At 48.4% G+C, this 23,570-nt stretch overlaps 1 protein-coding gene and 1 pseudogene across 2 annotated transcripts in view; both read right to left on the bottom strand.

Annotated features, from left to right (window-relative positions):
- The window catches only part of PODXL2 (podocalyxin like 2), a 41,430-nt gene extending 25,705 nt beyond the window's left edge, over positions 1 to 15,725 (bottom strand). Inside the window, exons 1-2 of one of the 2 annotated variants that reach the window (XM_050958503.1) lie at positions 14,925 to 15,725; positions 1,626 to 1,919 (exon numbers count right to left, since the gene is read on the bottom strand). In XM_050958503.1, the coding sequence (XP_050814460.1) occupies positions 1,626 to 1,919; positions 14,925 to 14,970 (340 nt within the window). In that variant the 5' untranslated portion in view covers positions 14,971 to 15,725. The remainder of the gene's footprint in view (positions 1 to 1,625; positions 1,920 to 14,924) is intronic. The other variant, XM_050958504.1, reaches the window with a different exon arrangement.
- A 6,342-nt stretch (positions 15,726 to 22,067) lies between these two features.
- LOC127053578 (NADH dehydrogenase [ubiquinone] iron-sulfur protein 3, mitochondrial-like) lies at positions 22,068 to 22,969 on the bottom strand (annotated as a pseudogene).
- Between the last annotated feature and the right edge of the window lie 601 nt (positions 22,970 to 23,570).

The following is a 23,570-nucleotide window of genomic DNA, read 5'->3' as shown; positions in this document are numbered from 1 at the left end:
GAGCATGGTGATCAGGGGCAGCTCTAGCTTTTTTGCTGTCCCAAGCACGGCAGGTAGACTGCCTTTGGCAGCGCGCCTGCAGGAGGTCCCCAGTCCAGCGGATTTGGTGGCAATTTGGTGCTGGGTACTCCGAATCCACGGGACTGGCGGACCTCCTGCAGGCATGCAGCTGAAGGCAGCCTGACTGCTGCCCTCATGGCGACCAGCAGGCTGCCCCCTGTGGCTTGCTGCCCCAGGCACGCGCTTGGAGTGCAGGTGCCTAGAGCCGCCGCTGATGGTGATTTCAAGTCCTAAGACAATGACATAAATGCCCCAAGGAGCATACAGTCTAGTACAGTGCATGCAAGAGCAAGAGTATGAGCACGTGTGTGTACTGCCAAAAATGTGTTGTACCACTGTAAATTAGATTGCTGCTGCTGCTTGCTCTATCCTCATCCCAGTAGGAGTGCAGGTCTTTTTAAGGTCAGAGGAATCAGTGCAAAGAGAAGACTAGAAAGACTTCAGCTTTCTAATTCCAGACCTCAGTCAAGCCAGGAGAGCGCCTACTGAGAAAGAGTTGACGACACAAGATGTGGTGGGGGGCAGAAGGGATCGGGCTGAAGGTCAGTCTCCTGCACTGTATTTAAACATACCCAGCCTGGAATTTAGAGCAGGATCATGTGGGATAATCTCATAAGCTATAGGAAAGCCTGCAAAACACTCCCCCTCCCTATTCCGTCCCTCTCCCAGTGGGCGTCTCAAAAGTTAAGTCGTCTTCTGCTAAGAAGCTCAGGGAGATTGAGGAGGGGGCTAAAGCAGGAGCCACATTTACATAGACAAACACAGGCAGGTTAGTTTCAACTTGATTTTTGCAATGTCAACAGAGAGGAAGCTCAGCTTGGATGCAGCAGTGGGTTCCAGTGGGCCTGGGAGGAAGGGGGTGGCGTGTATAGATTTATGTTCTCCAGGGGAGGCTCAGCCCAGGCACAGCAGTGGGTTCCAGTGGGTCTGGTATGGGGTGAGGTGGGAGAGACTGTGTATATTACATTCTCCAGAGGAAGTTCAGCTCAGACATGGCACCCAGCTACAGTGAGAGGGTCCTTGCTTTTTGTCCCAGTTTTCCAGCTAGCCTGACAGGCTGCCCAAGAAAGTTGGTTGAGTCACTTGACAGGACTCAGCCAGCCAGATCCTGTTGCCATACTCTGGCCAAACTACTATTGAAGTCAAGGCTTAGAATTGGGCCTAGTGAGTTCAGCTGGGACTCAAACCCAGGCCCCTGCCTGGATTCTTCAAGGTTTATGCTCAGAGGACTAGATTGACTTAGTTTAGTTCACAGTGGCAAGGGAAAAGAAAGAAAGGTAGTTGAAGGGAGAATAAGAGGACAGAGACAGAAAGGGGGAGGATGAGGTGAGCAAGAGACAGAGATAAACGTGATTACTTCCTCAGCTTGTGAATAATGATCCAGATGTACCTTGTTTTTTAATATCCGTCCATGCCCAGGGTTTCCTAGGGACACATCAGACACTGAGGTGTGATAACAGAGTTGATGCTTAATCCCAGCTCCTCGTAGCAAGAATCGTGTCAAGGGAAGAGAACAGAATCTCCCCCAGAGGAAGGAAGGGAAGAAAGGGATAAAAATAACCTACCTGCTGCTGGACTCAGATCCAGGCTGGAATCATTGAGCTCTCCCCCATCTTCCCAGAAGTACTGGGGGGGCTGTAGGATCTTGGACTCCTCATTCTCCTCACTGGCAAAGCCTGATCCCGCGGAGGCATGCAGGGCACTGAGGACAGGGTCAGGCTCCGTGGCCTCCAGGTTGCTTTGCTCATTGGAATCCAGTAGCTCCAGATGGGACATCATTGTAAACTCCACCAAGGACGTTGAGGTGAGACCCTCAGCAGTAGGCTCCTCACATGAAACAAGGCAGATACACAAGGTCCCTACACAATGACAGGGAGACCCATGTCAGAATAACAGAGTGAGAGGCAGTAGGGGGAACTGATGAAATGAGACACAGGGGTTTTGATCTGGCCACAGGTTCCGTTGCTCCAGGCACAGCTGTACTGGGTCAGACCAACAAGACCATCTAACCCAGTAACCTGCCTCCTGCCAAATCAGATCAGCCCATTGAGCTTCCTGATGCAGTCTCTGAAATAATCATACACACACCCTCCAGGCTGAGGGCACTGTTAGCTTAGGACAAAAACAATTATGACTATTGAATAAACATACACAAGAAGCTACACAGATACAAGTTCACCTCCAGACTCAGCTAGTATAGAGAGCAGTGTCACCCTGCTGAGGTCAGTGGTGCCCCAAGCACTTACCCCCGCAGAGCTCCATGGACTTCAAGGGAACTAGGCCAATCTACCCCAGCTGAGGATCTGGCCCCACTGAATTTATCAGACACAGTGTGGCTGGGGCCAAAGTTGCCTGACTGCAGTGGACCCGAAGAAGACTCTGTGTGACTCAAAAGCTTTTCTCTTTCACCAACAGACATTGGTCCAATAACAGACATTACCTCGCCCACCTTGTCTCTCCAATATCCCGGGACCAACATGGCTTCGACTACACCGCATGATTGGAGTGGCAACATTCAAAATTCTCAGCCCATAAGAAGGCTCATGTTCTGGGAGCTTGTGGTGTTTGGTTTTTCTACGCTCGTTTTAAGTCAGATTTATGCTAAATGACAAATAAGCAGAGAGGAAGGGATAAATGTGCAACACAGTTTGTCTTGGGCCAATGGATCCGAAGAGAGGCTGATGCAGCCATCAAGTTCAGAGCCCCATGTGGTGGTTGTCCGATAACCTAGGCAGGTTGGAAACATAAGCTAGATTGCTTCTGCAGTCTCACCCATTTTCTAAATAATACCACCACGTTACATCCCTATAGGGTCCCCTGTCTCAAAGGGCTTCCCATGCTGCACAGAGACAGCACCTCTGAAATGCACCACCTCTAGGACAGATTGATCACCACATTGAACAGCAGGAGGGAACATTTTATCCAAAGGTTCCAACTTAAGCCAGGGCATCTTGGTGCATGTTACAGAGACTGACAGTTTAAAGATCTTCCCTCAACTGCACAAAGCTCAGTTATGTATGAGAAGGATGAATGGCTGAGTTGACCCAGGAAGTGTTGAACCTGTGGTTCTAGACATTACCAGCTTGGGGCTTATCCTGCTAAGCCACCCTCTCAAGGGAACAGTTCTGTTAATGCACATTCACTTACTGCCCAGCCCCACCAAAGTGTGCCCCTGCCTGCTCTTTATTCAGCACAGAAGCATCTCCGGTCAGATATAAACCTGCAGTCCTGGAACCTTAAAAATTCCATTTATCCTGAAGGGACTCGGTGTCGGTGGAATCTCCTAACAAGGCTAAGAAGTGCCCAGTTCTCTGAAGATGAGGTAACTATCTTCAAAACAACAGGTTAGAGAAGATACTAGTCATTATTGACTCTGTGGGGGTGAGAGAGACACATCCTCTGCATGTGTGTATACCTATACTGGTGGGTCCCCCATGAGAGGTATACAACAAACCAAAGTAACTGTATAACCTTATGACTGTAATCCTCCCCTTCCTTTTCCCCACCCAAATTGCTTGTATCAGCTGCTGTGCTGTAACTAGCATTAGACTGGGAGGTATTCAGGGAAGGGAACATGGCCATTTCATTTGTCTGCAGGGTCTGTGGCACACTGTGGTCAATGACTAAATAAATAAGTAATCGGGGGACGTCCTGCCTTGCAGGCTGAAATCGATCGACAAACACTGAATTCTTGTTAAACACCCTTCCTGGAGAGGAGGCAGAATTTTAAACACTCAGAGTAAAATCCTGGCTCCACTGAAGTCTATGGGAGTTTCTCCATTGACTTCAGTAGGACCAGGATTTCACCCCAGGACTGACTCACTGACACTGACACTCTCCCTCTCTCTCTCTCTCTATATATATATTCTCTCTCTCTCCTAGGAACACACTATGTTGCAGGGGCACGTTACACATATAATTAAACTCATTCACATGAGCGTTATACAGCTCTCTTGCTCACTGCTACAGTCCTCTACAGAAGCTCAGCTCTTCCCTACAGGAACAGAGGCAAGGGGCTCTTCCCCGTAACTGAATGAGTGACCCTTCTATTTTGAAACACCTGGGGAGTGGAGGTTTAACTGCCATTCACTGTACCTACATGGAACAAAGCTTTTGTGGAGGCACTGTACACAGGGAACAAGATGCTCTCAGATTTAAGACAGAAGAACATATCCAACATGGGACCTTGTCAGTTTCTCTTTCATACTTTTAAATACAGACTCAGCCTGTCTATAGTGATGGTCATATTCCAAGCACTTCACAACCATCTAGTTAATTAATCATCACTAGAGCTTTGGGAAGTGGTTAAGTATTATCCCCATTTACTTACAGGGAATCTGAGGCACAGAGGATGTAATATATGGTGATATTCCCTCTGGATTCCAGATCAGATCTATGGAACAACCAAAGACAGGGCCAGTCCCGCCCCAAAATTCCATCCACTGAGTGCAGTGCATCCTGGGACAGGACTCTGGGCCTTTAGCCAGTGCTATATGAATACACATCTAGTGCACATGGGATCAGTGAAGCCCAGAATCATGTACTAGCTAATGAGAGGCTGTACTTTGATTTAAGGAGCTCTTAGAAACACAGGTGACTTGCTCCTGGTCATACATAGAGTCAGCTACGGAAACCAGAAGTTTCCAATTCCCAGCTGAATGCTCAGACCACCCCTCCCACTCCCGTACAGAGCTCTAGAAAGAAATCACTTGCCATTGTTGCTGGGAAACTTGGGAATGACAGGCTGCATTTCTCAAGCATGCTGCCTGCGTTTGGCCTCAAGAGTGTTTTCACTACTGCTGTAGGAAATATTTTCTCCCCCCACCTGTCCCCAAGTGCTGCTTGGTTTTGCTAATTTTGTTCTATTGATCTAAGACAAGATAAGCTCAGCCCAGCACAGATAAATGGAAAGAAACTATGATAGAAACAACTGCATTATGGAAAGGAAAGCTACTGCAGCATAATGCAGCCAGTGGAGACACTTTTCCAGGCATCCCAAGGGATGGGCAAACTCATCGGCACATGGCTGAGTCACTCAATGGGACTGAGACATCCTGGGCTTTGCAGCAGAAGCCCACACCTGGGATAGTCCCTGACAGGCAATGACTTCACAGGTTCAGTTCTACTGGAGTGCTCACCCCTTCTCCACTTCTAAAGAGCTTAAACTGACATAATTTTGTTCAGGATTTTCTTGTTCTCATGCAAAAACAGCTGATAAATCATTATGTGTATTAGAGTAGCACCTTCAGGCCCCAGCTGAGAAAGGTACCCCACTGTGCTAGGAGCTGTACACACACACAGTAAAAAACAATCCCTGCCCCCAAAGAGCTAACAATCTAAATGGATAAGACAGACACAGAGTGGGAGAAAGGGAGTGTTATTTTCCCAGTTAGAGAGGTGAGGGAGCAGAGGTGCAACAACACGCCCAAGGTAATGCAGTGAGTCTGTGGCAGAACTGGGAAAGGTACCCTGATCTTCTGAATCCCCAATCAGTGCCTTAACCACAAGGCCACCCTTGCAATCTCTAATGCCCAGGAAGGCCTAGCCTGCTACACACGTGGTTTGCTGGGGTAATACCAAGAGGAGGAAAGCACAGCTCCTTTCTTCCGTACATCCCACAAAAATGGCTGCTATTTATTTGGAGTAGAGCATTTCCACCATTCCCCATTACTTCTGCTACAGCAAAATGGTGGTGGCAGATAGACATAGGTGGCTATAACTAGGCTGGACAGGATTTGATTAAAATCATCTGTAGTTGGTAAACATCGACTTTACCTGACACACAGAAATAGGGTAATTGTATTTTCCCAAAATGAAAATGGGACACTGCACAGGGCCAGCCTGAGGCCCCCTGCCCCCTGCATGAGCCTCCCCCTAGCCCTCCTTGCCACCCACGTGGGGCAGACCTGAGGTCCCCCTCCTCTTCCTGAACCCCGCTGCCACATGCCTGCAGGGCTTGCTGGAGTCCCCCTGCCACCCACCCTGAGCCAGCCCTAGCCCTCCCCCCGCTCCTCCTCCCCGCATGCGAGACTGGCCCGAGCCCTCCCACTGCCCGCCTGGCCCAGCCCAAGCCGCTCTCCTGAGCCCTCTCTCCTGCACAGGGCTAGCGTTGCTGCTTGCTCCACTCTCCCCAACATGTTCCTCTACTGCCTGCTAGAGGTCACACCCCACTTTTTTGGCAAAGCTGTGCGTGATGATCAATTGGCAAGAGCAACCAGGACAAATGCCCATTTTTGCAAAAAAAGTTGGGATGGCCGGAACAGGGCTAAAAAGGGGACCGTCCTGGCCAAAATGGGACATATGGTCACCCTACACAGAAACCAATGAACAAAATATCCATCGACAGCAGCCAGTGAGTGCAGCCTCCCGTGCATTTGGTGCCCTTGAGATCTGGTACCCAGGATCCGTGCCCACACAGGCGACCCTCTGCAGCCCCACTGTCAGCGCCCCATTTACTCATTAAACAGCTAGGACTGTAGGGCTGTCCCTGGGCCGGAGCCATTCAGTGACAGGGTGGTCTCCCTCATGGCCAAGGACTTGTCCTCCTCCTCACAGTCCTAGGCAGGGAGGGTTTCTGCTCTGCCCCACCAGGGCCACAGCGTGCTCTGAAATTTGCACCTGCAGGAATCTGGTGTCGTCAGCCTCACAGCGAGCCCCCTGCGACCCTGCTCTCATGGCCCCGCATCCATGCCAGGTGCTCCCCATAGCTCTGCTGTGAAACTGTGAAAATGTATTAACATTGTTTACTTTTAACCTTTTCTTCCAATTGTTATCACTGATCTTAACTGTGGAATTTACCAAATAATAAAGATCAAATTCTGCTGAGCCCAGAGTTCCACTACCCTCAGCGCAAGATGAAATTACTCTGTCTCAAACTCTGGAGTGAGTTGTCAGCAGAGATGGTTCATGTGGGCACCATCCACTCTCTCTAAGGACATCTCCCAAATGCAAGTGTGCCTCTGGGACTGTCAGAGAGCATGGCAGCGAGAGAAGTGACTTCATCCAGAATCAGGTGCAAGACCAAGTAGTTGCTTTAGTCCTGGGAAAGCCCCGGGTCTGTTGCACGGTGTTTACTTTTGTAATAGTGTCACAGAGGGGTTAGATGGAGGAATTGGACTCAGGACACCTCCCAGCCCTAGCACACACTTGCAGCCTAGTTCTCTGCTATCCTGCATTTCATGCATTCATTTACACTTGCGCACAGTGAGTATAAAATGCTACCACCCCACTCACATGCATCGGAATGTCTTATATCCACTTTGCACAGTTGAAAGAGGAACACAAGGGGCAGGGGCCCGGAGAATCAGGCCCAAGATGTCTCTTTAGAATCTTTATTGACACTCCCCTCACATTCTCCCAAGTGCCTCATAGGGAGGCCCATGGCAGTTGTCAAGACAGGCAATGGATGACTCAAAGCAGTGGCACGAGCATACCTGGAAGGAAATGGATCAATGACTGGAGTGGAGATCCAACACCCAGCAAGGCTGTTCCTAAGCCAGACTCCTTTGGAGAGCAAACGGGGAACAAATTATTTCCATTTGGTGTCAGTTTTCTGACATGGTACTTTAAATATAGATCAACTGATAGGAGAACAACACACACAAGCAAACAAAATACCATGACTGCAGAAGAGATCGAGTGGAGAGCGTTAGCCAGGACACATTGGTTTCTTCCGTGGGGGTATGTCCCTGACTGTCAGATTCTGTACAATAGCCTCCCAACTGGGTGTGTGACAGGCACCAGAGAGGGTCAGGAGGGTCTCAAGTTGTCCCCAACCAGAAAGAGGGCAGCCATGACACAGTGAAGGGAAATGGAGTATTCAGGGTTCCAGCCGAGTTTGGTCCTGCTGCTGTCCGACTTCCATTTCAAGCTTTACCCCAAATGGGTCCAAGGGTTTGCCCAGCAAATGTTATTTATCAGGGTAGCAGGGGCAGGAAAGGGTCACTTACTGATAATCAGTTAGGACAGGAGCACAATGACAGGTGGAGGGAAGCATCTGCCAGCGATGTCCCCTCCCCCTCCAATCCAAAAACACTGCGTAGTCTGGAATAGCTGAGGGAGCGAGGCCCGAGGGCATTAAGAGAGGAGGGAGGCGTGGGCACAGGGAGCTGAGGAGGGAAACGGATCTGGAATTAAGGCTAAAACTTACAATGACAACCAGCTATTGTCTCTGCTCCGTGCCGGCTATTAACTGGGTTCTTTAAAGCAGCATGAAACACAGAATGAAAACTAACTGAGAAATCACAAGGATAATTCTGATCCCAGGTACTGATGGTGGAGGAAGAGAAGAAGGAAAGTGAGGCTACTCTCAGATGCTCCCCTCTATCATCTGCATCAGCAGCAGCCCCATGGAAACTCAATGACTTGCACTAAGAAACATATGAGAGGCTCAGACCCCAGCCAGCGTTAATCGGCCTGATGTGTGCTCATTGTTACAGACTATCGGACCCCTGCTCCTTCTCCCTACAAGATTCCCCGCCTCCCCCCCTCACTCTATCCTTCCCCCTTGCTGTGTTGCTCTCATTTACTAGCGGAACATTTTAAATTGAATGCTGGATTAGGAAGCCTAGGGGAGCTTTCACTTCTAATTAGGGTTTTGGAAATCACAGCTTGAAGGCTGGCATGCCTCTGGCACAGTCCAAGGGTGAGCACATAGGTGCCTACCACACTTAATACACCTTATCTTCTCTGGGCCCCAGTACGTTTTCTGGGCTACTGCAATGGATGTATGTGTGTGGGGAGGCTGTGGTGGTAGTTTAATGACCCATCCTGGGAACAGTCCTCCATTGACTGGAGAAGGATGGGCAAGATGTGGCCTAACAGGTCTTTGTGGTTGGCGAGTTCTTTGCAGGGAGGTTATGGAGGATGCAGATGCTCTGTTGGAAGGGGTAAATCTGTACCACCATGCTCCTTCCCCACACCAGAGCCACCAAACCAAGCAAGATGGGTGCTCTTGCACTAAGATGACCTTGGAATGCTGGGAGGGATGGGGGTGGGGGGGCGCAGTTAACAAAGAAGTGCACACCAGATGGCAGCACCACTGCTGTTTCAGGAAGGATGCAGGAGAGAATCTAGGCCTACACGTGGAAACTGGTTCTGCTCAGGCATTGCTGGAAATTGCCTCCCCTTGGGCAAGGCTACCTCGCCTCAGAACCATGCGGCCCTGATCTTGGGGTCTGATTTTCAGAGTTGCCAAGCACCCACCCACCCCCCGCTTGCATTGACCTCAACTGGTTGCAATTTTCAATCAGCAATACAGACACACAGCACTTCTGAAAAGCCAGGTCCTTAACACTGACCAACTATGAAAGGTAGGGAATGCGCCCATCATCAGCATGTGTCACAATGCCAGGAGGATCCTGATGCTGAGCAATTGCCCAATGCCTCCTCACACATACAGTGAAAACTCATCCCATCCACCAGCATCAAACAAACCCACCTCGCCTCCCTCCTCCACTCCATTCATTCCAGGATCTAGATCAGGATTACTCTCCTTGTTTTCAAATCCTCACAGACCTGGTTTCCTTCCCCTTCCTGCTCCTTCCATTCGTCTAGTAGCTGCCTTTCCACCATCTTCTTTCTGCATCTCCCGCTGTCTGGGAAAGCCCGACAGATCCTTCTGTTCCATCACCATTCCAGGGCATTTCCACAATCAGCTGAAAAATCTCTCTTTGCCCTTGCCTCTTATTTTTTTCTCCCCGTTTACTGCATAACCCCTCAAAGTATTATAGGATCTGAGGTGTACCAAATAAAGTTGCATTATTGGCTCCAACAGCATAGCTGTTGCAGAGCCTGGGCTCCCTGACCAGAGCACAGAGGAACAGGTTTCTAAGAAACACGCTAGCCAAACTATGTTAGAGGCCCCATCAGCACAGTTGGCCAAATGGTGTTTACACTGATTTTGCCACAACTAAGCTTAAACACAGCAGTTAAATTCAGTTCCAGCCCGTGCGTACAAAGGGTCTTCCAGGACTTCCTTCTGTTAGATGATGCACTGGTCTGGGCCCCTAAACTATATTTATATCCAAGCCACAGGATCCAATTTCAACAGTTTCATGCTGTAGTTTAGTCAGGACCTCATCCATATTCCTTAACTGGACTAAACCTCTGGACATGTTCAAGGGTTCGTCGTAGCTTGAGGACACCATTTAAAACACTGTTCGTTCCATGCTAGACTACAAAAATGACAGGAGCAAATGAAGACAGTGGTGTAACCAGGCTTGGTTGTATTTGTCATGTTAAGGGAGAGCTCAAACATCTCTCTCTCTGTCTCCCTCTCTCTCACACACACACACACAAAATCTCTCTCCTCTCACCAAGGAATCCATGCCTGAATCCTGCCAACAACTGGGTTTAACCAGGGACGTGAACAGAATGGGTCTGATCCTAGCTAAGCAGGGCACAACTGCCTTGCCAGCATCCCTACCCCATAAACAAATGGCTGCATGTGTTTGCTTTGCCTCCGTTGTGCTTCTGCCCAGGCTGCACTCGTGCGGGTGACAAATAGCTTGTCTCCATTCTTTTGGGATTATGTGTTTAAATAATCAATGAGAACTGGCAGCAAATTCACACGGTCGCCAGCAGCAGGCCTCAGTGCGCCTTCACCCTTCACCCCCTCACACTGTGCTCTGCAGTCCAGCCTGCTTTGTTGCTACCGTTGGCTTATTTTACCCGCAATACTCTAGAGCTGCTTCCCACTTTGAGCAGAGGGAAAACTTTTATGTGTTCTGATCTGCAGCCTGTCGCCTGGAGCTTCCCTTCGAGGTCTCCATGTAATTATTTCAACCCCTGATGCCTATAATTAAGTGAACATTTCCTTATGTTACTGAAGAGGCAAAGGAAAAGTTGACTGCAGGGAATTTTCATCCATCCTGATTTATACTCCCTAGGCATGGGTTCATTTATACAGTACTAATGAGGAATTGTCTAAGCAGACAGACGGAGGGGAAAGAATTATCTAATAGAGCCTGGCATTCACATAGCCACATGCAGACAGACACCTGGGGTGATATGGGGAGGAGAAGGGAGATGTTCTTCTCTTAATCTCATAAATTTACTATTCATGAAAGCAAAGGTCTTAGATAACTAGCTAGAGTAAGGCAACGCTCAGGCAAATGGCATGCTGACCACCTGCCAGATCTGACAGTGGACCTCAATTCTGACCTGCCACTGTCCCAGAGCTCGGCCAGCGTACCTTAAACATAATCTGCAGCAGCCTAGATAGTATTTCAGCCCTGGAGTCTCAAACTGAAGCTCCATCAATCCACCTCATTCCTGACCTACAGCCTCCTGTCCTATTCCAGTCCTGAGGCTCCCCTGCTACACTTCATTCCTGTCCTGCATCACACTCAGTTAGCCCAGACCTGAACCTCTTCTCAGCTGGGACTGCCAGTCATGAAAAACTATGCACTAGTTTTGCAATGTAGACTCACTGCAGACTCCTCATTCTTAACTTGTGACCGCTACACTAGGTAAGAATCCAGGTATCCAGAGGCAGCTGGCTAATGAGTTCACCCACTGACCCTCCCCCGCCACCATACCAGTTTCACTAGTGTAAGGATTCAGCTGGTACTAAGTTGTGCCCTTTTCGGTGTCTCCTTCCACCCCCATACTATTTAGGTACAATTGGGAGAGTTCTAAGAACCAAACTCCTTTTTGTCACTGTCAGCTGGAAGATTACTGTAAAGTTACAAAGCTGCATCTCAGCAGAGAGGCCCTTCCAGAATTGAAATGAAACTTGGAAGGTTTCGCCAGTCTATGCGTCTCCACCTAATATTGGTATGATGTAGCCCAACTCCTGTAGCTCCCAGACGTCATTTAACGCCACCTCCCAAAGGCCGAACATAGCTTTAAAATAATAATTGTCCAATTAGTGTTGGTGAAAGTTGCTGGCTTTACAGCCCAAAAAACAGCTTCCGGGAAGCAGCAGGGCGACCATCCCACATACACACTGCTCGCCTCCAGGGACCTCCCCACCTTACCCAGGGAGGCTCTATGCTTTTTGCTGCCCCAAGCATGGCAGGCAGGGAGCCTTCGGTGGCATTTCTGCAGGAGGTCCGCCAGTCACGCGGATTCGGCAGCGGTTCTGCGGGTGATCTGCCAGTCCCGCGCCTTTGGCGAATCCATTGCCAAATCGCCGCCAAAGCCGCGGGACCGGCGGATCTCCCGCAGAAACACCGCCAAAGGCTGCCTGACTGCCGCCCTCATGGCAACCGTCAGGCTGCCCCCCGTGGCTTGCCGCCCCAGGCACGTGCTTGCTGAGAATGAGCAGGTCATTGTCTCCATTCTCATTCACTGCTGGGGTCTCCTGCAGATATGCACAACAGGGAGGGCCCAGCTGTGACGGCTTTCTATGCTGCAGAGAACTTTTCACTAGGAGATGGGCTAAGACCTGATCCTGTAACAGTTGGATGACCCCAGTGGGAAGAGGGGTAGACACTGGATCCCTCCTCCTCCTAACAAAAACACACTCTGGTGGCATAATTTAAACCACATTTGTTTCTGAATTCCCCACCCCACCATATAACCTCTCTGGTGGGCCCCTCTTTCTCCGTTTTGCCACTATTATCATATCACCAAATTGGGATGGGGACAAAAAGGTACATAATCACTTCTGGACCACCATGAGTAGTGCTCCATAAACTGGGGTGGACTGCATAGTCAGCCAACCAGCAAAGATTTGCCCATTTACCCCTACCCCCACATCAGAGCTCTGCTGATTTAAGATGCTAAAAGTACTAAGGATACCCCTGAATCTCTGGTGATGCAGGGCTCCACACTCACTCCGCGATGCACTCTGAGCTCTATTTGCAAATCAGAGGCCAGCACACAGAAGTAGACAGCTGAATCAGAAATCAGAGACGCAGAAGAACTGTTAGGTTGCAGCTTGTCTATCTCCCTTCAAGCAGCGCGGGAAGGTTCCTTACCGCACATTCTCATATGACTGCTGCAGCTTGGTTTGAAATGTATTAAGTGAAAGGATGTCCACCCACTATGGGAGCAGGAAGAAACCACAAGTATTTGCAGTTGGGACATCACTGATGATTCAGCACCATGGTGGGAGTTGGTACTAGTCCCCGAAATAGGCCCTCTGATCCTTCCTGTCCTATAACTTCTTACCTCCTTATTATTTAAAAATATATATATACTTTCTGTTATGGTAGTGCCAAGAGACTTCAACCAGGGGTCCAGGCCTCATTTTGCTAGGCACTGCACACAAAGAATCAAAAGACAGTTCCTGCCCTGAAGCACTTACAGTCAATATCTCTCCATTGGCTGCTTTGGGGGTGTACCCTTGACTGACATCAAGAAGTGGGATACTACTGACCCCGCAGAGCATCATCTAGTGCAAACGAACTACCTTTTAATGAAACTGGCCCTTCATTATACTCAGGGAGAGATGCTCTCAGATCCAGCATAAGATGCCTTCAAACCTGGCTACTATCAAATGACCCCAGACGAAGAAGGCTTACACTTCTAATGCTCCATTCCAAAGTTCTGTTTTCACAGCACTACCCCAAAATTCAAACTAATTTTCTTTTAAAGGGCAAAACTCTCTTTCCCAGAGTTCTTTGAGAGGGGCCCCTTGTTTGAAAACATCTCCAAGCAGATTATATAAAAATAGCAGCACAGACCTCATAACCAGTCTAAGTATAATTACTTATGTGCTTAATCGGCTTTAATTAATGTCCCACCTCTTCTCCAAATTTCAAGATTAGGATCTTTGGGGCCAGTGGACTTGGTTTTTTTTAGTCTCCTCTTCCTTTTTTTTTTTTTGTTGGTAACTTCACAGTAGTTGGTAAACTGAAAAAGCCCATAAATAAAGATGTTTTTTGTGCAGCACAAAATAGTGGCATCTCTACGGCCCCCTTGGGGAAAATAACAGCATGCAGGAATCCCAGCACGACGAATGGCATGCACAAAGCATGCTACATTCAGAGCTATTTCCATCCTCTCCATAATAACACTGCCTTGTTTACTTCAGTTGGACAAGTGCTTATTGTAGCATACACCTTCCCTACCCAAAGACATTTTTAGCAGCCTTGACACACCTTCTTCCTAAGAAAGAAACTTTTAGAACATATAAGTAACAAATGATTCCCCCTCTCTCCAAAAATCCCCACACTGCATAATAATAATAATAAAATGATTCTTACAACTATCATGGAGTGAACATGCACCTTTCATAAAATCAAATGAAGGAAAAAGTATAGAAGCGAAACTTGGGTCACAAAATCTAGACTTAAAAGGGTGAGTGTAATCTTATATCCCTAAAATTAATGGTTTAGGGAGGGAAGAAGCTGCCCAGCAAAGATCTCAAAGCTGCACAGAAGAACACACTGCGGTGAATATTTAGCACATAACCCAAACTCTAGGGAAACATACAGAAGAGGGGGGTTACTCACTAATAACAAGTCATGTTCCCTTCTAGGGAGCTACCTAGGTTGTTAGAGGTGAAGGACCAGCAGATCAGAGTGGTTTTGGTTTCTTTGCTCCCCATATGTTCACATTCACACCCAGCGAGTTATTCTTTTATTTAATAATTACAGTAACAGAAGGGACAAGAAGGGAGGTGCCATTTACTTCACCAGGTGCTATGGACCAGAACCAGTTTGGTCCCTATGGTCTATTCCCCAAGACTTTCCTCCCTAGTGATAGAGAAGTCCTATTTAGTCCAGCCCACTGGTCCCCAGACAGGATCGACCCCACTAGTCTATTCCCAGGGCTTTGTCCAAGCTGCTTTAATTTAGTAACTCTTCTGCAACTGACAGAACTCTGCTGGGATTGTGTCAGCTTCTCCCCGCGATACCATTAGCTCTCCCGCAAACAAATCACTTTAAACTCAAAGCAACAAAGGCACTCACCCCAGGCCAGCAGCACCGCCAGGCCCTGGCGCAGCCGCAGCTTCATGGTGCTGTGCGTTGCACTTCTTCACTTGGACCTGGATTCTGCAGCTGCCCACGGGGCTCTGCCCCTCCTGGACACAGCAACCACCTCTCCCCCCTGCAGGTCAGCCTCAGCCTGCATCTCCTCACCAGCCGCAGCTGAGCTGCAACTTTCCCCCGACCCCCTCCTCCCGCCGGGCTCGACTGGCTACTGTCAGGCTCCCTAGGGTAGGGGATCTGGAGGGGGTGGGGTGGGGAGCTTCTCAATGGTCAATCAATGCACAAAGGGAGCCAGCCCAAAGCTGGGCAAGAGCAGCAGCCGCCTCAGCAGCCGCCCTGCCAGACGCAGCCCAGGTCTGATGCTTGCATAAAATCAGCCACATCTCTCAAAGCCGCGGCGTGCATCCTCCTTCCCGGGGCAAAGGGGGCTGGCCCGCGGAGCGTGCACAGAGACTGCCTTGCTCCTAGTGGCCAGCTGCAGTGGCTTTGCTCTGTCTCCTGCAACCGTTAAGGGCAAACCCCCACCCCGCCTCCATGGCTGCGGCGGCTGCTCGGGATGCCCCAGGTTCCCAAGAGCTGGAATTATTCAGACATCGCAGGCGTTGCGCAGGGGCTGCATTCCGGCCACTGCCCGCGATCAGCTTCCCCCGGGTCCTAGAGGGAGTCTCGGCCGGTGCCCTGCTGAGGGCGCTCACGAGCGACCCGCCTGCGGGCCAGGCTCCGTGGGAGGCAGGAGCTGTGGGTGGGGGGAATTTACCCTCCCTCCCTGCTGTGTGTGTTACAATGAGAAGCTCTCCGGCAGAAGCGCCCCCCGACTACCGCTAAGAGGCTGTCTGCTGGGGAAAGCGTCTTCTTGTCATTTGTGCACACAAAAGGCTGTTTCTGGGAGAAGGGAGGTGCTATGAACACCACAAGGCAGAGCTACAAATATCATCATATAGCAGAGGGGGAGCCCTGTTTGTTGCCTTTTACAGATCCAGACTAAGAGTCCTGTGGCACCTTATAGATTAACAGAGGTATTGGAGCATGAGCTTCCAGGGGTGAATACCCACTACCCACAAAAGCTTATGCTCCAATAGTCTGTTAGTCTATAAGGTGACACAGGGGACTCTTTGTTGCTTTTTAAATATAATCATCTAGCTCTTATACAGTATTTTTCACTGGCAGCTGGCACACTCCAGAGTTGGGGTTTGAGCCATGCATTATAGAGACAGGGCCCTAGCTGCAGAGTTCAGATTACCCCCAGTAAAACCATCAGATCTGGGCCCAGCGCTACATAGAAGCAGAGCTGGTGGAAATTTTCCAAAGGAGACATTTCTCCCAGTGAAACAAATAGCCTGTCCTCACATTGTTCACTTTCCCCACCAAAGAAAGCAACATCTGTAGATAATATCAACCCAACATTTTTCACATGGAAACTATTAGTTCAGAGGTTCTCAAAGTGTCCATGACCTCCATTCAGGTGGTCCAAGGATAGTTCCCTCTAAGGTGCACGTCTGCACGGCCCCACACAAGAGAATGAAGAGCCACCTACCTAATAAGTGGAGCTGCGCAGGCATGGCCTCACTAATTAGGTGCCTGGACCCTGGAGGAGACGTACATGTAGTGTGAGGTGGTGGCCATGTGGGGAATAGAGGATAGGTGGGAGGAGGCAGTGGAGTGAAAAGAGGGGGTGGGGGAATTTGGGATGTGCAGGGCTGTGATGGCCAGAGAAAGTGGCGACTTTGCCCAGCTCCAGGACTGCTGCGGCAGGGGAGAGAGGGAACCCCCCCCCCCCCGGCTTCTTTCCAGCCCCAGCTCAGGGGCAGCCGTGGCAGGAGAGAGAGGCACATCCATTGCATTAGAAAGGTAAGACTACTGACATTAAAATGAGTTGGGTGCTTTTATTTGTAGAACAAAAATGTTAATTATTAATAAGGTTTTGTATATATAGCACTTTTATCCAAAGCGCTTTACAGTAGTTAGCTAACGATACAAACAACATTCGGAAAGATCATTAAGTGGTCCCCTGAGACTCTTAGCAATTTTCAAGTGGTCTGTGAAAAAAAATGTTTGAGAACCACTGTCAGACATCTTTTGTTTACCTCAAATTCAAGGAACAATACCGGCCAGCCACTGTTTAGATAAAAATGTTTAGAGGAGACATGGTAAAAAGTGTTACCAAGGGCAGGCCCCATTATGCACCCTACAAACGTAAAACAATTTCAAAATTTTTTCTCTTTATTTTCCAACTAGCTCTGCTTAACAATTGAAGAGCTTTTATATTATTAGTTATTACTAGTTTGCCCTCCCAAAACACAGCTATTCCAGTTATCCTCTCTCACCACTAGGACGCCTCCTACATCTTATCCTATTCCCTAATCACCCTGCCTGTTACCTTCAACTCCTCACCCTCACACTTTCCTCCTGCCTGTGTCTCTGCTCTCACTTCCTACTGTGCTCCCCTCATTCCCTCTGCTCTGCTGTCTTCTCTTGCTTTTACTGCACTTTTGGCCAAGAGTAAGGGATGGTGACCTCTCATGCTTTTCCCCTCCACCTCATCCTCTCTCTGCCCCCTTGAAATCTCTTAGTATCCACTACCCCAAGTAGCAGTTTTCCAAAGCCTGCACCTGTGCCCTCTTACTAACACAGTCCAGGTACTGCTAATCCCAAGCATTCAAAAATGATGGGTCAGATCACCAAATATCATGAGATTCATAATTTTTTTAAAGCCAGATTTTTTGCCTTCTGTTTTTGAGCCTTTAGGAGGTTCTCAGCTCATGTTTTCAAGCTCTTCTCCACACCATGAGGCAGTGGTTCTCCACCGGGGTACACATACCCCTGGGGTTCACAGTGGTCTTCCAGGGGTACTCAACTCATCTAGATCTGTGTTTCTCCACCTGTGGGTTGCAGCCCCCAGGGGAGTCACAGGACGGGTTTAGAGGGATCGCAAGTGTACGGCTGGCATTAGGGGGTAGCAAGCAGGGCCCTACATCACACGAGGCCCCCGCAAAGCTAAATTACATGCTTCAGTCCACTAACGGGGGCTTGGGCATCACAAGGCTCACAAGTGAAAAACAGGCTCAAGTATCACATTGAAATATAAGTACAATATTTATATTCTAATCAAATATATTTTATAATTATATGGTAAAATTAAAAAGCCAGCAATTTTTCAGTAATAGTGTGCTGTGACACTTTTGTATTTTTATGTCTGATTTTGTAAGCAAGTAGTTTTTAAGTGAGGAGAAGCTTGAGGTATGCAAGACAAATCAGATTCCTGAAAGGGGTACAGTAGTCTGGAATGGTTGAGAACCACTGCTATGAGGGATAGAAATGTAGTTTAAAAAAAATGAAAGTGGAGGTTCTTATAATCACATGACTCCAGGAGCTAAGGCTTTACAAAATTTAAAAAAAAAACCTATCAATAGCATGAGATTAAACAATAAAATCACAAGAGTTGGCAAATCTGCAGACCCTTCACCAGGGGGTATCCCATGCATGATCTAATATTTGTGTGTCTGATTTCAAGTGTAAGCTCCTCAAGACAGGCATCAGGTCACTTATAAATAACTCTCTACAAACTATTCTCCATAATAAGTTAAATGCACTTTGAAGATTATGCCAAGGGCTGCTGAGGCTTTTAATTACCTAGTTTATAGATGTAGAAAACTAGCACAAAAACAAGGAAAGTGACCTGGTAAGTCAGTGGTAGATCGGGGAATGGTACACACAAGGCCCAATTCCTTGTTCCTAATCCCATAATTTTGAGAATGAAGCCAACAAATTAAGTGCACAACACAGATTTACAACTAGAGCTGATCAACATTTTCCCCTAAATTCTGTAATTTTTCAACAAAAGGTTGAAGCTGACAACACAAACAAACAAAAAACGGTTCTGTTTTTCACTGGAAAAAACATCAGAAAAACATCCAAAAAATTGCAAACTTTTTTTTAATGAAAACGTTTGGAATTTTTTTCACAAAACATACTTATCAGCTTTTGACATGCTCTGTTTAGAACAACCAAATGAGGCAATCTGATTTCATGTAGCAAAGCCTGCAGCGCTCACTGTTAGTCAGGGTCAAATAGTGACCTGAGGCATTTTTTAAAAAATGCATAGCCTTATTACTAACCCAAGTAATTCAGTCCCCTTCCAGTATGGGGAAATTACAAGAGTTAATGCAATTCAAACGCCACATGCCTCCCCTCCCTCCAAGAGCCCCAAACTTTAGAGATATGTTGGGTCCAGATTTTCTTTCATTCCACTAACAGTGATAGAAGAAAGCTCATAAATTCAGATCCAAGTCCTGATCTACATCCTTTTATGTTTTGGGGTCTCTGCCCTGGGCTTGTAGGAATAACATGGGCAGAGGAAACTAATTGAACAATGCACATGCCTATTTAAAATTTCTAGTGACATGATACTCCTGCCTCTGGATGGGCTGAAATTTGCCCCTTATTTTGGCACTTGTATGCTGGTCTCAGACTGATCTGCGTAAAGGCAGCATAAGTGGAAAAACGCATTTTAAAACAGAATGAAATGACTATGACACCATTCATCACTAGCCTCAGGCAGCCAGGCCAACTCTGCCAATCTGGGGAAAAATAGCTGTCAGCAGTGGGCAAATGCCAAGTCCCAAGATAGCATGCAGAACTTATATTCAGCACCTGAGCCACACAACCATAGACAAGTGTGGTTAACTGAATTTTGCTCTAAGAAGATTTAGACAATGCTACAGGTGAAGGTTTATATAATTTATTTGATCTTCAGCTTTGTAGGTGGTTGATGTTCTCAAATTATGTTAATAACTAGCAGTAGTGAAAGGAGTTTTGTGATTCAGCTATAGTGTTATGGATCCTTTGTTTTATGGCAAAGTGAACTCCAAAACTGTGATGAAAATTGTTAACAGGAGCATCCAAATCTCTCCCCCTCCCCCCTCTTTTTTTTTTATTAGTGTCTTTACCTGTCACTTTCTGCCCTTCATGTAGGTTGTAACACTAAAATTGGTCAGGTCAATTCCACTTTTGTTCCTACTTTCAAGTTCCTTCTAATGCCGTGTTTCTCAAACTGTGGTTGCCGGTTGTTCAGGGAGAGCCCCTGGTGGGCCAGGCCGGTTTATTTACCTGCCCCATTTGCAGGTCCAGCCGTCACGGCTCCCACTGGCCGCGGTTCGCCGCTCCAGGCCAATGGGGGCTGCTGGAAGCGGTGGCCAGTGAGTCCCTCAGTTTGTGCCCCTTCCTGGCCTGCAGCGGTGAACCACGGCCAGTGGGAGCCGTGATCAGCCAGACCTGTGGATGGGCAGGTAAACAAACCAGCCTGGCCTGCCAGGGGCTTTCCCTACACAAGTGGCAACCTCAGTTTGAGAAACACTGCTCTAATGCAGGTGTATTGAGGTACGTCCTTGCTGAGGAAAACTGGAGATTTTTTTTGTGTGCATGCTTTAAGTTAAGCATACAGCCTTGTCCTTATGAGCATGCATAGCTTTACAGTTCCAACTCTGGGGTCAAGTTTTGGCCCATGATATTTGCATACAACTTCCCTGGAAGTAGATAGGAGTAATGGGTGAATAGCTGAGGGAAGAATTTCATGACTTAGATCTGTTATATAAAATATACTAAACAAAACAAATGCTACACTTGTTTTTAAGCTTCAATAAAAAATTAATTTAAAAATATGCTGGTAAGAGATTTTAGGGCCCAACAAAGCAGCATTGATCTAATCTGAGACCATGAGGGTGAAACCAATCAGAAGCCAGATAACCCAACCAGTCTGTTACCACTGTCATGGTGAACAAAAAGTAAACTACTGCTATAGTGAAGAGCAGAGAGATGTTTTGATATTACTGCAGCATTAACAATTAGAGGTGTTAACTAGTAACAGAACAAAGGATTTTAGTAAAAAACAAAACAAAACAAACAACCCCCACCCCCAAACTACTTTACTGTTTGTATTTCAGTAGCACCTAGAAGCATCAACTGAGAGCGGACCTCATGCTAGGCACTAAACATACAGTAGTAAGAGCATTTCTGTCCCAAAGATTTTACCATCTAAGCAGGCTAGACAGAGTGGGAGAACGAAATGTCATTTTACAGTTGGAGAATGGAGGGATAGAGGGATTAAGTGACCTTGCCAAGGTCACACAGGAAAGTTGTGGCAGACCTGAGAATTCAGTCCAGTGTCCTGCCACATGGTCTATTTTTTTAAGCCACAAGACCATCCTTTTTCTCATAGTAGGAAGTGTTGAGGATTTATTTCCCTTTTGTCCCAGCACTAACCCCTTCTCTAAAAGAAAGTTAATCTTGTGCTGTTGCAGCACACAGAAGTTTACTTGAGCATGTCTCTTTCCAAAGAGATTTATATAAGAGATTTATTTTGCTGACTTAGTCTTTTTAATGCTGGGATACTGTGAAACATTTTGTGACTTGTACTAAGCAGGGACAGGTACTGGTTCTAGTCTTACATCACTGTGGATGTGAGGTTTGCATCTACTTCCCACAGATGCAGCTTCAACACTTACTGGGGCTTGTGCGGAGGAGACATGTAATAACAAAGTCTTCCAGATAAGTAGCATAGAAGAAGTTCTACATCTAGGCAGACCTCACTTTATAACACTGCCCTGAGAATTTCAGCCCTTTACCCCTGTATTTGAGTCACAGGTGCTTGGCTTCCTCTAGGACAGCAAGATGACAGTTGGAGCATCAGTGCAAGAGACAGTCAAAGCCACAGCCATCTAAGTGTGCTAAGGGGAGTTACACTGGGAACTGATTCACTGGAGCCCTGGAGAAATGCAAAGGGATGGGCAACTAACTTCTGCCCAGCTATAACCCAGGTTCGCAGGGCCGGCTCTAGGCACCAGCAAGCCAAGCACGTGCTTAGGGCGGCACATTTTCAAGGGCGGCATTCTGGCCATCTTTTTTTTTTGTTTTGCGTCCAGTGGCAAAAGCCTAGAGCCGGCCCTGGCAGCAGCAGCGCATCATGCATGGGGGGCATCCTGGGGCTGCTGCAGTTCGTGCTGCGGGGGAGCAGCAACTGCACCTTGTGGCTGGGCCGGGCAGGCTCTGAGCGGGGGACACTCAGGCTGAGGGCCGCCCCACGGGGCACATGGAGCCGCCTGCAAGTGCTTTTTTTTTTTTTTCTCCTCATGTCAGGTTTTATTCATATAAATATTAAGGTAGAACAGGAAGGTCAGTGCCACACAGGAAGTTCCCAGCATCCTCTCTGTCCTGCTGCTATTTTGCATCTCCTTTCTTTTCTCCTGCTTCTAGTTTCAGGGTCTCTGGAGCTGTGTGATAGGCAGGAAATGTCTCCCAGGGACTATTCAGATCAAATTTGCGGAACTCCTGAGCCAGCTCCACAGGCTCTGCCACCACCCGTTTCACCTCATCATCATAGCGCACCTCTACATATCCAGAGAGTGGAAAGTCCTTCCGGAATGGGTGGCCCTCAAACCCATAGTCTGTTAGGATTCACCTCAGGTCAGGGTGGTTGGCAAAGAAGACTCCATACATGTCCCAAACCTCTCTTTCATACCAGTTTGCTGCCTGGTGCACTGACACTGCTGAATCAACAGGTGTCCGCTCATCTGTGTATGTCTTCACACGGATCCGAGAATTGAAGCGCAGAGACAGGAGATTATAAACAAACAATCTCAAAACGGTATTGTCGAGTTGGGACATCAATAGCAGTCAAATCAGCCGGGGATTTAAATTGGGCATTGGTGTGATCTTGAAGAAAAGTCAGAATTGGAACAATCCCATCAGGATGGATAAATATCTCCAATTCATTGAAACGGGTCACCTGGACTTGCTGGATATACTTGGGCAGAATTTCAGCCACATACTCTCCAAAAGCACACAGCTGGTTCTGGGCCACTTCATCCTTTGGTCGAACGGTGGGACGGGTCTCTGTTGTGGAGCTCCCCTCAAAACGAGCTTGCAACAGCACTGCAGAGCGTGCAGCAGTTCTAAGGCCAGCCCAGGCCAGCCCCAGCGCTGCTGCCAACATCCTGCCTGGGCAGCGAGCTGGGGACACAGACACACAAGGACACTGCAGGGCGGCCGCCCCCCAGCGCCGCAGCCGGGGCTGGGCGAAGCGGCCCAAGCCGCCCAGGGACTGGCAGGCTGGCCAGAAGCAGCAGCAGCAGCAGCAGCAGCGGGGCCATGGAGGGCGGGGTGCTGCTGTGCGGGGCCCGCGTCCCGCTCTCCGGGGCTCCGCTCCCTCTGGGGCTACCCTGCTCCAACTCCTCAGCCCCCTGCCAGGGCGGTCCCCTGGCTCTGCCCTCCTGGGTGCCTGACAGTCCTGGAGGCGGGAGCTCTGGCTGGCGGGACGCTGGGCTGAGGTGGGGCTCGGAAGCCCTGCTGCTTACCCCGACCTGCCAGCGCCAGCTGGAGGCAAGGAGGGGGGGGTGGGCAGAGTCAGCACTGATGGGGAGGAGCCCAGGGCTAGGGCAGCAGGAGGTGGGGGGCAGCCAAAATTTTTTTTGCTTGGGGCCGCAAAAAACCTAGACCCGGCCCTGCAGGTTCGCCATGGAAGATTTTGAATCATTGTCAGGCCAAAGGCACTGTGTGTTCTAATCTTACCATTACTTTGTGAAAGCCTTTGCATTACAGCTGTAGTTGTGAATGCTGGCTATCATCTGTCAT

The sequence above is a fragment of the Gopherus flavomarginatus genome, chromosome 6, assembly GCF_025201925.1.
Source record: "Gopherus flavomarginatus isolate rGopFla2 chromosome 6, rGopFla2.mat.asm, whole genome shotgun sequence".
NCBI classification, from domain to species: Eukaryota; Metazoa; Chordata; order Testudines; family Testudinidae; genus Gopherus; species Gopherus flavomarginatus.
The sequence above is the reverse complement of the archived record's forward strand: the minus strand, read 5'-3'. Positions and strand labels throughout refer to the sequence as shown.